The sequence below is a fragment of the Amblyomma americanum genome, chromosome 1, assembly GCF_052857255.1.
Source record: "Amblyomma americanum isolate KBUSLIRL-KWMA chromosome 1, ASM5285725v1, whole genome shotgun sequence".
In the NCBI taxonomy this organism is placed as follows: Eukaryota; Metazoa; Arthropoda; class Arachnida; order Ixodida; family Ixodidae; genus Amblyomma; species Amblyomma americanum.
In genome coordinates, this window is record NC_135497.1 from 87,823,743 (window position 1) to 87,837,437 (window position 13,695).

Consider the following 13,695-nt stretch of genomic DNA (forward strand, 5'->3'; position numbering starts at 1 on the left):
AAGGCCCTTTCTTCCTCTTCATTTCAATGAAGATGTGAATAACCCGCGTTTGTTGCCTCACACACTCTGCCCGCTTCCCGTCTCTTATAACGTTACACCTATCATTTTTCTTTTCATCGCTCGCTGCATTGCATATATGGGCATTATCCCATTATCGCTAACTCAGCAACTGCCATCCGTGAACTCTGAATCTAAACGTCGGTGCGGAAGTGAAAACCGAACTTCTAGCGCCCCTAACTAATTTGCATCTCGCCGAAAAACGCAAACGGACCATCATTTTTGTTCTCTTACCCACTGCAGACCGCAACATGATGCACGAACTGGGAGTCGTGGAAAATTTTCGCGGCCTCATGACCTGCTATCGCAGACGTTACTGGAAGGCTGGGAAAGACTTGGTGTCTCCAGTCAGCCACAGTTGAATGGACTCATCGGAAGTGCCCGTGCAATAGCAATTGACTTGTTCATAGCCACCTAGCCCTTGCGTGCATTGGTCTGCAGATGTCCGCAAGTAAGGATCTATCGTTTCCGGCATGCTTGGGCGCTGTCCGAGAAACTGACGACATTGACCAGCCGAAATGAAACCAAAAAGTAAATCGGGTTTATTTAGGATTGAGTTTTGGTTGCTGCTGCGAAGGTGGCGCTAGCTGATTTGCTGCGCCTCCCACTGGTATTATGTGTGGCTTTCTGCTTACTCACTGGTCAGTGGTTCTCACGACAGTCTTGTGTTCCTTTTTTGGACCTTAACTTTAGGTCTTTCATGTCGGTAAAATTTGAATGCCATAATTTTGACTGCCGCGCCATTTAAAGGGATTCTAAGGAGAAATTGAAGTTGGCTTGTATGGATAGAATAGCAGCTCCTGATCACAAAAACGCTGCTCTTACTGAAAACAAAGCTCTTGTGAGGTAGAAAATAGCAAGAACCAAAATACCGGTATCGCCGCCACAGGCCAATCTCGCAATTACAAGCGTGATTACGTCATAGGACAAGAGACGCCACTTTGGAGGAATTTTTCTTGCACCATAAATTCACTAATCTCTGAGGCTGACAAAGGATGGTTGCGTGGTTCAGTATTGAAGTAAGTTATGTTTTAAAACTGAATGTGCACTTTTATCACACTAGGAAGACAGACAAAAGACAACCTGAATGTTGGAATCAAGGAAAACCAATGCTTGGTGGCATCACAGGCAGCCAGGAGAGTTCTAATTTGTTATGGTGCTTCTCATCTATGAGCTTTGCGTGCCCCGTGGTTTTGTTTTTGACGCGCCTCGATTTACAAGCACCTAGTGTTCTAGTGTTTTACCCCACAACTGCATTAAGTATCTTGATGTTGACATCTCGGGTACCCTTAACTGGTCTACCCATATAACGCAGATAATTAACAATGTTATCAAAACTCTCGGCTAGCTACGTCGTAATTTACGTCTAGCTTCACCAGCAGTTAAATTGCTAGCTTATAAAACATTATTTCGGCCAATGTTAGAGTACGCATCAGCCATCTGCGACCCTGCTCAACTTAACCTAACCCACTGTGTTGAACTTGCGCAAAATCGCGCCGTTAGATTCATCTACTCAAACTACTTATACTCCACCAGTGTTACCTCCCTGAAAAATAATGCATGCCTACCTAACCTCAAGCAACACCGTATTGTTGCAAGGCTATGCTTGTATCACAAAATATATCATAACTTTACTCACAACTGTCCTATCCAACCTGCTCATCGTTCTTCAGCCTGCACAAGCCACCACAAGGCCGTTTACCCACCTCCTGCTCGCACCGTGACCCATCTTCATTCCTTCTTCATCCAAACAGCGCGTGACTGGAACAGTCTTCCCACCAGTACCATCCTTCTTACAAACCCGGCCCATTTCTAGAAAGCCATCGAAACTATGTTCTATTAACACCAGGTTGTTAGCCCACCCCTCATGTAAAGCCCTCAAGGGCCCTTGAGGTATCTATAATAAATAAATAAACAGCAGAGAAACTGCAAGTGCCACTTCAAGTGCTAGTTAACCCTTGAAGGAGCCTTTTAAGGCTGGTCCGATTATCGCCACAGTCGATGAAAAACTATGATGGCACGATGGTCGGTGATCGTACAAGGCAGTTCGCAGTGTAAAGAGCACTTGTGTGTTCGCACGCTCGCCCGGCGAAACATTCCCGGCTGTGCCAGTCAACTTCAAACTACTTAACAGAAATCGTTTATTAGGGACTGGAGACGAGGTACAAGGCAGTTAAGAAAAAAAAATTGCTGATGGCCTACCTGTGTTAGGCCAGGATATACGTAGCGAAAGTGCGGAGATTTCTGCATCGGAAGAGTGCATTCACGAGCTGTTGTGGTAGCATCTCCGCCTCAAAGGCCCTGGTTAGATTCCGAGCCTCTGCACAGGATTTTTTTTTTATTCAGTGAGTGGGCGGGGGTTTCAGTGGCTCCCATAGATGCCGCCACTGAATACGTTTGTTAGTTGTTTAGCACGGGCTTTGTTACGGCACGTTTATACTCCGGCGTAACGTGTGCACGCTGTACGGCGACGTCACGTCGGCCAAAATGAGACTCTCTGTACTCCAACTGCACTTGACCGCCGACGCCTTCGGCGGCTTCAGCGCACTATAATCACACTGGCGGAGACTTGGAGCATGTCTCTATTTCGCGCCGAGTGCGCCAGCCGCCGCCGGCCTGGCCAGACCGATTCGGCTCCGCGGCGAGGTGCACATTGTGACGTAATTCAATAGCTTCGGCAGTTGGACGGAGCTGTTCTTTTCGAGCTCTCGGCTAATTTAATCCATTCACAGTACACATTTAAAGGTACATGCATGTGGGCTAGAGAGCCCGATCCAGTAGACCCGTTGGATCCAGCGGAAGCCGTTGAAGTGGCATGCGTCGGCTTTAGTTTCTAGCCACCAACTTTAAACGCGAGCACCCTTGAGCACCCATCCATTCTTTGTGGCAAAAAAATAAATAAATAACCTGGTCCTTGCAACCGTGAGAGACTTCGAGGTTGCCTGCTGCACTGTGCGACCGCGCCGTTCAAGGAATCACAATCCGTTGGCCCCAAAGCCCCAGCCAGCCTCCGATGGGCGCAACGCGCCGACCTTGTCCTGTCCCCTCATGACTCCCTGCACTGGGGTTATGATGTTTAATTTGCAACGGCTTTTCAAGGCGGAAGAGGGAAATGACCCGCCGGCGCCTAACCTGTGTTCCCTCAAAAGCATCGCACGCTCTGCGGGGCTGAGGTCGCTGAAATGCAGGCCGGAGTTTTTGAGAGAGCTACATTGTTGGGTTTGGTAATGGGATCTATTGTAACGCTGGTAAGATGCCGGTGCAAACGTAAACGAAGCGACGGCAGCGACCCCCGATAGATGCCTTCAATGTGCGGCGATGGTAGCTTTCATTTCGGCAGCTGCTAGACCACACTGGTAGCAACCAGAAATCATGGAGTCTGCGTTTACATCACCCTTCACGTCACTCCTCCCTGTGACATCGTAAGAGCTCACCGTGACGTCATAAGAGTTCTCGAGTTTGAATCGAAGCGGCGGGAAAAACTTTTTTCAACTTCGAATCCAAAAAATTTTTGAAATAAATGCATCTTTCACTTCCCGGTCTAGTGGCGACAAAGCCATAAAATGCCGAACTATCAGATTTTGCTAAAAACAAAATTTGATTTTCTCCTCGGTGTCCCTTTAATTCTTGACTTTCGGAATGGAACACAAGGCGACGCAGCACAGGCCACATACGGGAGCAGCAGCTACACGGGATTAAGCGAACGTTGCACCATCAACATCAGCCTCACAATGCCCACTGCAGGGAAAACGCCTCTCCCATGTCTGTCCAGCTATACCCTTTCCTTTGCCAGCTGTGGCCACTGTATCCCCGCAAACTTCTTAATCTCATCCACCCGCCTAACTTTCTGCCGCCCCCTGCTGTGTTTGCCTTCCCTTGGAATCAACTCTGTAACCCTTAAGGACCAGCGGTTATCTTCCCTTCACATTACATGCACTACTCAAGCCCATTTCTTCTTGATTTCGACTAGGATGTCATTAACCTGCGTTTGTCCCCTCGCGCACTCTGCCCTCTTCAGGCCTCTTCTATGTTACACTTATCATTTTTCTTTTTATGGCTCGCTTTGTTGCATATATATGAACATTAACCCATTATCGCTATCCCAGCAACTGCCATCCGTGAACACTCTATCTGAAGACCAGAATGGAAGTGCAAACCGAACTGCTAGCGCACCTAATTCTTGTCTCGCCTAACTACGCTAATCAACCATCATTTTTTTTTCTCTTACCCACTGCAGACCTCAAGTTGATGCACGAATTGGGTGGCCTGGGCCACTTCTGCGGCTTAGAAGACCACATTCTACAGCCGAGAGTTATGCCCCTGGTTGTGACGTCCTCTGCGGGAGACCTTGTCGTTGCGGCCGTTTTTGCTGCCTGTGTTGCCTTCGACTCTTGCCCGCCGTCCACTTCTGCCGCCCAGAGTTCCTCGCCGATGCTCACGCAATGGTGACTGGGCACAAAAGCTACTACGTCGTCAACTTGGTCAACTGGTTCCGGTCGGTAGATGATCTCGTCCTCCACCGCGACCTCCGACTATAGAGTTAACTGGAAGGTTGGGAAAGGCTTCGCATCTCCAGCCAGCTGCAGTTGAAGAGGCTCATCGCAAGTGCCCGTGACGCTGGAATAGACAACTTGTTCACTGCCCCAGAGGCCTTGCGTCCTTTGGTCTCCAGTTGTCCGCAAGTAAGCATCTATCGTTTCTGACATGCTTGGGCACTGTGCGAAGTCAGAACCAAAAAGGCGATCAGGTTTATTCAGGATTGAGTTTTGGTTGCTGCTGAGAAGGTGGCGATAGCTGCAGGGCCTTGTTAAGTGACCAGAATACAAAGATATGGCACGATGCGTAGAATGGGGGCGTTGCTGCTGTGCACATACATAGCAGTTCCTTCGTTACATACTTTTGCAGTGTATTGACTAGCTAGTTTGGTTTACTTGTTAACGTAATGTACTAGTTGAAGAACTGACCATGCACAAGCCAGAGTGTTTTTTTTTTCCACTGGTTCTGAGTCTAGATCAACACCCATTTATTATCATTCTTTGGGACACGAGTGGGCAGCTCTCGTGGAAGTGACCGCTCGATAATACAAGTGATAAAGGAGGCAGAAATTAAACTATGACAATCCTTCTCCGTGCAGGCAGTCCAGTTTTGTTGAGAATCCTCTATACCATATCCTGATGCGAGGCGTCAGCATGTAAAAATAAATATATGCCACAAGAAAAACGATGAGTAGAGCATAACACTGTCCTTGGTGTTATCGAGAAAACGTGAAGCCAAGTCGATGCGGCAATTGCTTCCGTACAAGGCTGTGTGCCACGTGGCGGGATTCGCACGAACTAAGGTCGCTTCTCAGATTTATGGAGACGTAAATTTGTTTTCTGGGAAAATGAGACATCCCAGCAAAAATCAAGAATGTAGCTGATAATCCGCTTTTACTGGTACTAATTTATTCTGCTTGGATTTTGTGCAGACACAGCGCCGCTATCAAATGGTCAGCCGCTAAGCATTGTGCAAAGACACCTCTGATCCGTTTGGTTTAAAATTATTTTGGAGTGAATTCTGTGGATGCGTTTACTTGACAAAATCAAGTTCTATTGGCTGACCTTAACATAAGTGATTGAGCTTTGTACAGCAAAGTCCGTTTACCTGATTCGCAGAAATGCATTTCCTTTGCGCAGTCTGTTAGATTGCAGGACACATCGGTTCCTCTTTGGCTGCCAAGCACTTTATAAATTGATTCTCATGTCCCGACATGCCCAACGTTTTCGGATAAAGATTTTGAATATTGAAAAATTGTAAGATACTGTTGTGGAAATATTGAAGGTAATGGTCCATTTTTCTGACGTGTAACAATAGAATGTTAGCATGTTTCCATCGATCACATCGAACAGTTAAGACTTCCACTGGAACACGAAAGGGAATGCTTTTGTCTATAGGAAAAGCGGTAATAGCAAAAAGACTGGGACGGGTGATCGGCGGATATATTGATTGTTTTACTGAAATTTTGTATGAAAAAATTAAGTTCATAAACTTTTTCTCGTTTTAAAATGATTTTGTCCAGAATTTTTGCGTATGCTAGTCAAACCTTGAGTTTTGAGACAGTGATTGTGAAAAAAAGCATGACAAGTTGCGTTCATAAATTTTTCTCGTTTAAAATGATTTTGTCCAGAATTGTTGCGTATGCTAGTCGAACCTTGAGTTTGAAGAGAGTGATTGTGAAAGAAAGCTGGACAAGTTTTGTGTGAGTAAACACTGTTAAGCTTGATGATGGGTGCTGAGATGCTTCCATTTCTGTAATGCTAGCTGCTGCAATGCTGTTGCCTACCACTGATGCGGCGAGAGTTCCTGCTATCCAAAGTGGGTGAGGAGCCGCTGGTTCGCACGAGCGAGAGCAAGGAGCTGCTCATTGCAGCCATGCGCTACCACCTGATGCCCGCACCTCTACTAAGCCACTGGGTAATGAATCACACTGATATTTTGCTGAGGACGAGTTCATTGTACAACCAGCTCACGTTTAGCGCATTTTCTCGCCATGATGTTTCCTACAGCTCCGCGAGATGCAGACACCCATGCACGACCTTCTGGAGCCTTATGATCGACTGCTTAACACGATGCTGACAAGACGTTCCTCTTTGCTGACATTGCCAAGCATATCTCTTGGCTGCTCTTGTAACTACTCTTGTATCAACTACTCTTGTAAGGACAACCATTATTAAAAACCCACCCAACAATATCTGGGCTTGAGTTTTTGATAGCCTTCATGGTAGGAAGACCACTGTGGAAGACCAGCGAAGTAATGTCAAGCATCATGGACCGCGCAAGCAAGCTATTCTCGAGTGTGCGACGTCTGGAGGTAAGCCAGTTAGCCCTGCTAATATAGCGTTGGCATTGAATGAAGTGTACAGTGAGGGGGTAATTACTCTTAGCATGACCCGTGCTCAGCCCATCAAATTGTTGATCCACACTGACTGGCCCTGCCATCTGCTAGGCTTTCAGGTGTGCTGAGATAGTAGACTACCTGCCATGGACATTAAGTGGCTGCGTGTTCGATCTTCATGTCAGGACGAATTTTTCATCAACTGCGAAGTTTCGGAAAATGCTGTTTAGCTTCTTTCTGTAGCCGTACGGCTGTGCACGGTTGGATACTGGTGAGCTATTACTTAGGAACTGCCCTAGACATTCAAATAATATTCAATGTTCGCGCTTGGCCTCAGTTCCAGTTCTTTCTTTCGTTTTCTCTCGACTTGCGGCCTTGGGGAGAACATCTGTCTCACTGAGCAGCCTACAGGAGTAAAACAGTAAACCAGCGAGTTTAGCTAGTTGGTGAACGATCATGACTGCAAAAATGCCTACAGGAACAGAGCTCTTGCCTTTGGTAACCCAGTGTGAGCCCCTAAGTTGAGCGCCAGTGCTGGTTAAGGCAGCCTCACACTTACGTCCTCCCCAAAGCCGGCTACAGAATTGCATCACTTTGACAAGTAGATAGAGCTGCAGTGAAAAAGGTCGGGCTCCTTTTGGAGCAACAGCTCCTATCTCTCTAAGCTGAAAGTTTCAGGTCATCAAGGTTTCACTTTGACCTTGAGCCAGGCCTCACACGCCTGACGTTATACCACGTGACTGGCCACAGCTGTAGTTGAGCTCCGCCACGCCAGCCGCGCCGCTCAATGCTACGCCGAGCCTCCGCTATACCACGTGACGTGACCACTTGATTGGCGCGCTTCAGTCGGAGCCGTTCGGTCTTGACTCGGCGGAGTGATGGAGGCCGGTCTTTCGCTCGTCTCATTAGCGATAATGGAGTTAAACCTCAGCCATTTTCTTTTGCTTGTCTTACGGGGGCGCTAGGAGTCGTGTACGATGACGGGTTAACTAGATATCCAGGACCGCAAGGTGCACCAAACTGATTATTATTAAGCGGGTGTTCAGAGCCAGCATAGCGAAGACTAGCATGAAGGGGGAGAGAGATGGCACACGGTACCTGGCAGTGCTCTGTGTACCAATGAGCGTACGTCATACAGACGTCATACCTCTAAACGGAAGGAGCGAATGAGTTTACATGGGCACTTTACAGGCGGTGTTGTGCCCTGCTTGAACCTAATATTTTGTTGAAGCTGTGTGGTTTAAGCCTTTTGTATCTCGTCATTTGCACTTCCTTCTGGAATGGAGCTCCTGGCATGCCAGGCGCAGTTTCAGAAAAGCCGAAGGCAAAAAACGCCCATCGGCTATGCATTGTCAGTGCATGTTGAAGAACCGCAGGCACTCAAGTCTATCCACAGCCTTTCGCCGTGGTGTTCAATATCCATGCAGATTTTAATTCGACAATGTCTGAGCGGACCATCCAAGTTTAACTGCTGAATGTGAACTTGTCACCATATCTGAAGCTGAAGCAAGCCCAAGATCACACTTTTTTATGTTTTATCAAGGACCATGAGCACTTTAACCAGAGCAGTTTGCACGAGGATTGTACCGCTAATCACAATATTAGCGGAGGCAGATGCGTCACCCCGCACAGTTTAGAGTGATAATGATAGCACAAAAAAGAAGGAAGACAGAAGAATGGATGTATTAGAGTTGTTTGGATTGCTAAAAAAAGTTATTACAATCAAATACTTGCCACAAATAATGGCAGTCACCCCTAAAGCTGCTATTGCTGTATGAAATGCCTGTATGCATCAACAGCTAGAGAATGCCGCATCTGTTTAGGATGTAGTTGCAAAAAATTTTGGTGTGCGGCCCATTTTATCTGGTCCAACTACAGTATGTCTGTGAGCATATCTGGAGTAAATTTCGCACCTTTGGCATTATACTTTGCATAATTCTGATTTCCCTTTGTCACATTATATTTCATCGCTCTATTTCTACACGGAACAAATCTTGTCATCACTGCAGATGTATTCATGGTTAAATAATACTCACAACGTAGCATAGCATGGAGATTGTGCTCGCAACGTTTCATGCCTGACTGCCTGCTCTTTAGACGGCGCAACGATGGGCCGGCCGATGAAACCGCCAGGGCGTGGGATTAGTCCAAGGGTGTTAACGACCCTCTGCTATCGCTTTCATTAAGCATTTGAAGACTTAACTGCTCCAGAATCTATAAAGCACTACGTTTTAAGGCTCTCCTCGTGGATGTGAAAGAATGCCTAGTAAGCTTTTGATTTCCTCATGGCAGGTTTTTTTTTCTCATTTCTAGATGATGGTTTGCTAGATGATTTCTAGATGATGGTATGATGGTTTGCACACCTTCAAAGCTTTCTTGCTTTTGGCAGCTGGTGATGTGCATCATAGCTTGTAACTTCGAATGACAACTCTTCCATAATTGGGGAGGGAAAATAGGCATTCTTTGGAAGTATTGTACCAAGAAAGCAGCTTTGCAACTGTGGCACACCAATCTTAGGCTCACATCTGACATTACTTTGCCCTTGCATTTTATTTTTGTATTTGGCATACAAAGATCACACACAAAAAAAGGAAACGGCTGCGCTGAGTGAACTATTTTTCTTCTGAACAAAACCTGCATTCATATGCCTGGATATAGATTATGCGTTCAATTAGGCCCGAACGAACAATCAACATGCGGTAGGTTGAAAGAAAAACTACACTTGACAGCATTCATTAAACACTCCATCGTTACATGTCATTTTCTTTCGAGTGGATTTCTTTTTCTTCATAATATATAGCCCAGGTAGGAAGAGCAAAGCAGCACTCAGCAAGAAAGCTCTGTAGTATTTTTTTTTGCTCAATGCAACGATAATGTGAACACAGGCTGCCTTCAATTACCACATCTGTGCAGCACTGTACATTGCATTGCCTAGACTTGGTCTGGGCTCACAAAACGAGTGCTGTGATTCGTTAAGGACCGTTCGTCAGCGGCCTCCAGGAGGATGACTCGGTGTTCCCCGGAACTCTGTCAGTCTTTTCGTTGCTTCTCGGAAGTTGATTGTCTCGTGGACCAGTATCTCGTACTGACTGTAACCATATTCGACGCCACTGAAAGGTACGTAAACGGTCTTGTGAGACGGGTGGAACTTGCCGATGGTCAGATTGCCCTTGTGGTGGCCACGGCCAATGTTGAGAGGCTCTCCAGATGAAGTCACGCCCCCTTGAATGGCTCCGCTCGACACCTCACCACCAGAGCTTGGCAGCCAGGCCATCGAAGCGCTGTCGGAGGCGAGCACCTGCAAAAAAGATTTTGGATGCAGAGTGCATTGACTGTCCTTTCATTTCACTGTGAATTAACTAGAGGTAATTAACAGCACCAAACTTTCTCCCACGCCTGCACCTAAAGTTGTCTAATTTTACACCGAACAACCACCTTGTGAGTGGACCGCGGGTAACAATCTACTGCGGTGTCAAACTACACACCGCAAGCATCGCCAACGGACCGTACGATTCGCTGCCACTGAGGCAGGTGTAGTGCAGTCTCTCACTCGGTTAGGTAATGATCACCAGCCTAACTACATCCACTGCAGAACAAAGGCCTCTCCCATTGATCTATTTAACCCGGTTTCTGTGAAATTTCTTGGAGTTCTTTAGTTGCACCGTTCCTCTGAGTGTTTAGATCCTGAATCACGCACTGCAGCTCTTGCCGCAAGTTAATGTTTCACCTAAGAGTTTACACAATTTTTAAAATACGGCTTTTTTAGTTAAAACGCTGTTTTCTGCATAGCATTGTCAGCGATGTAGTACATCGGAATAAGACTGATACGCTAAGTAGCAGGCTGGTTAAATGTATTGGATAGCTAACTTTTGAGCTATTACTGTTAGGCTCCTTAAGTATTGACTGGCGCGTAGTTCACCTTAAGTGATATCCATATCAGTTTTTAGAATTTTGAAAATGTGGTTACCCTTGATGCTGTGGCCGAGGAAATTTTGGCTACATGGCGCCTAAAAACTTGCGTTTTCGAGAAGTTTGCAGGCAAAGCAACCTCTCCGGTGCACGTAACTCGTCGAAATAGCCAAAATTTGTTGGGCCACAGCGCCGAGGGTAAACACTTTTGATATACTAAAGACTGGTATCGGTATTGCTTTTGGTGGGCTACACACCTGCCAATAATTAAGGAGTCTAATAGTAATAGTTAAAATGTTAGCTATTCAATATTAGTTAACCAATCTGCTAGTTAGCACATCCTAGCTGTATTCTGATGTACTAAACCGCTGACAATTCTATGCCGAAAAAAGCGTCGCAACTCAAAAAGGCTATTTTTAAAATTTGTGTAGAACCGTATAGCACCCTGAATAGCAGGGCGATAGATTAAAGAAATCTGAGGTTGCCGAAGGGTCCTCAATTAACTTCTATACCCAGATCTTCCCAACCTCACCCACTTAAAAGCTCTTGTAAACAAGCGGTAAATGCCGAGATCGTGCCACCTTGACTCACACTTCCTCGATAGGTATTTTATCACTCTCCCTCAGGAGGACTATAGTCTCTGTGTAGTCTCTATATTTTCTAACACCTTTGCATATGGCTTTTCTATACCGTGGTTATGCAGTGCCTGCATTAATGCTGGTGTTTCGAAATCCAATTCAGTGCGTCCTCTGGGAATGTCCACATTAACCATTTAATGCCCGGAGTCGAGGGTTCACGACATGCTATTTCCACTCCTTGTACTCATTACTACACAGTGCTTGCATACAAGCCTTGATGTCAACATGCTGCCAGTAGCCAGTGCTTCCCAGTCAAAACATTTCGCGTCACATTGAGGAAACTGTCTAGAAAAAAGGGGGCACGATTGTGTGACTTTCAGCCAGCGTTCAAAATTTCCTTGTATCATTTTCTGACAGCTGTTTTGGGACTAGTTAACAATGCATTTGTTGGACATAAAGGTCTACTGTCGCTGGGCCCTAGAATTCGTTCGAGACCTTCGATTTGGTTGTTCACAGAACTTGGACTAGCTGCAAAAAAATGGATCAAATGCTAATAGTTACCAATGGCGACCGACCGATTTCTCAAATTTTAGCGAGGTAAAAATTATGATATTGGGTTTGAATGCGAATAGTTAAACAGGTATAATGTAGAGGTAATGATTTTTTAAATTTTATTCCTTCATAATTTGGACGTTCAAATAGTGAATATTAGTGGTGGAAGAAAACCATTCTCGGAGGTGGAGCGACTAAATCTTACTCTTTTGGGATTTCAGGGGCAGTGTATATCTCCAACCACACGACCACTGATGCTATATGCCGTGGTACTGCATATCCGTATACCTCGAACAGTAAGAGCCTTCTAAGCAAGGGCCGTGCCTCGTCTATAGAATGGAAAAGGGCGCGAAGGGCTTAGCAGATCTTATATGAAGATATAGTTGTAGACCACTTGGTAAGACAGAACGAAGAAAAACCGCTAGAGACTCGGGACGGATGCAGGTGACAACATAGGGTGGTCCATAAGGGGCAGATCATACTGCACCCATTGCGCAAAAACGTAATTGTTAAATGAGAGCATTATACTTCATCGTGCGATTTCGCGTCCCGTGTCTGTAACAGAAGTATTACTCTCAATAGGTGGCGTGAACTTGTGACGTCATCACAACCTGCCCATCATGGTAGGTGGCAATTTAATTCCATCAAATTTCATTCGATAACTACCTGCCACCGCGGCGCCGCGCATCATGCGGTTTCATGCCCTGCGTTAGTCGCACAAGTCGACTGTTCTAGAGGGCAGTGACGTTGCAAGGCCATGCGATCACTGCGCGAAGTGGTGGTGGTAGTGGTTTTTTATTAAAATAATAGTAAAAGGAAGGAAAAGATTTTTGCTAGCCCCGGCATCTGCCATCAATACTGAAGCACCTGAGCTGGGGCAGCGGAAATAAAGGATAGCAGGCAGAATGGAGAAATTAAATGAAAGGTGAGGGGACAGGAAGAGAGGATAGGGAGAAAAGTAATATGTACAAACTATTTACACAATAAGAAATGTGTCTAGGTCGTGCGCGTGATTATAGTTCATTCTAGAGGATTAAAACGCGCGCAGCACTTGCCTACAACTGGAGTGGGGCGTCCAGTTATTAATCGTTCAAGGTAGAACTCGCGGAGCGTTCGGTCAGTGCGTGTAACTACCTGACTGAGAACAGACGGGACGTCAAGCCCGTGTGTTCGAGGAATGCACAGAGGCTCACCGAAGTTCGCTCACGAGTGCGCGCACTGCCCTGCGGCCACAATAGCATCTTGATGGAGTCCGGTAGTATGCCCTGCGCCCTATAGGCCGCGAGCATATCGCGACGAGCATCGGCGAACGCGGCACTGTGAAGGTGTTCTAGTGTTTCCACTGCACCGCATCCGCCACACACATCACTCGTCGCGATTCCGTGACGCTCCCGTCGTTCCCCGGGCCACACGCATATGACGACCTCCTTGCCTTGCGCTCGCTCCGTGGCGGCTTCACTGGGATATATAGCGGTGCGTTACGCGTTGGTTGATCAGTCTCGCCATGGCCAAGTTACCGACGAAGAGTCTATATCTGAATCTAGTTGCTCTACTGCTTCGGAACGGTTAAATTATAAGGCGAAAGTTTAGCAAGCTTTCGCAATTCAACCAGGTTTAACCAGAGCTAAACCACAGCCAATTTTTCTTTGCTGTTTACCAATCGTGTCGCATCACAATGCACTCAAGATGTCATTATTTCTTCAACTTACAAGTTAATCAAAATGC

At 46.3% G+C, this 13,695-nt stretch overlaps 3 protein-coding genes across 12 annotated transcripts in view; 2 read left to right on the forward strand and 1 right to left on the reverse strand.

Moving 5' to 3' along the window:
• LOC144113189 (uncharacterized) overlaps positions 1-6,787 on the forward strand; it is a 52,252-nt gene extending 45,465 nt beyond the window's left edge. For 9 of the 10 annotated variants that reach the window (XM_077646142.1, XM_077646138.1, XM_077646141.1 and 6 more), the window contains 3 exons: positions 4,295-4,739; positions 6,358-6,510; positions 6,603-6,787. The gene's annotated coding sequence lies outside the window, so the exon portion shown is untranslated. Of the gene's footprint in view, positions 1-300; positions 449-4,294; positions 4,740-6,357; positions 6,511-6,602 lie in introns of those variants that run through there. The other variant, XM_077646143.1, reaches the window with a different exon arrangement.
• Positions 1-13,695, forward strand: part of LOC144113185 (protein regulator of cytokinesis 1-like) — a 290,994-nt gene that overhangs the window by 44,681 nt on the left and 232,618 nt on the right. The gene's annotated exons all lie outside the window — the stretch shown is intronic.
• Positions 9,585-12,461, reverse strand: LOC144110353 (uncharacterized). The gene is made up of 2 exons (XM_077643236.1): positions 12,453-12,461; positions 9,585-10,229 (listed from the first exon to the last, which is right to left on the reverse strand). Exons 1-2 carry the CDS (start codon positions 12,459-12,461, stop codon positions 9,918-9,920), a joined length of 321 nt encoding a protein of 106 aa, XP_077499362.1. The 3' UTR covers positions 9,585-9,917.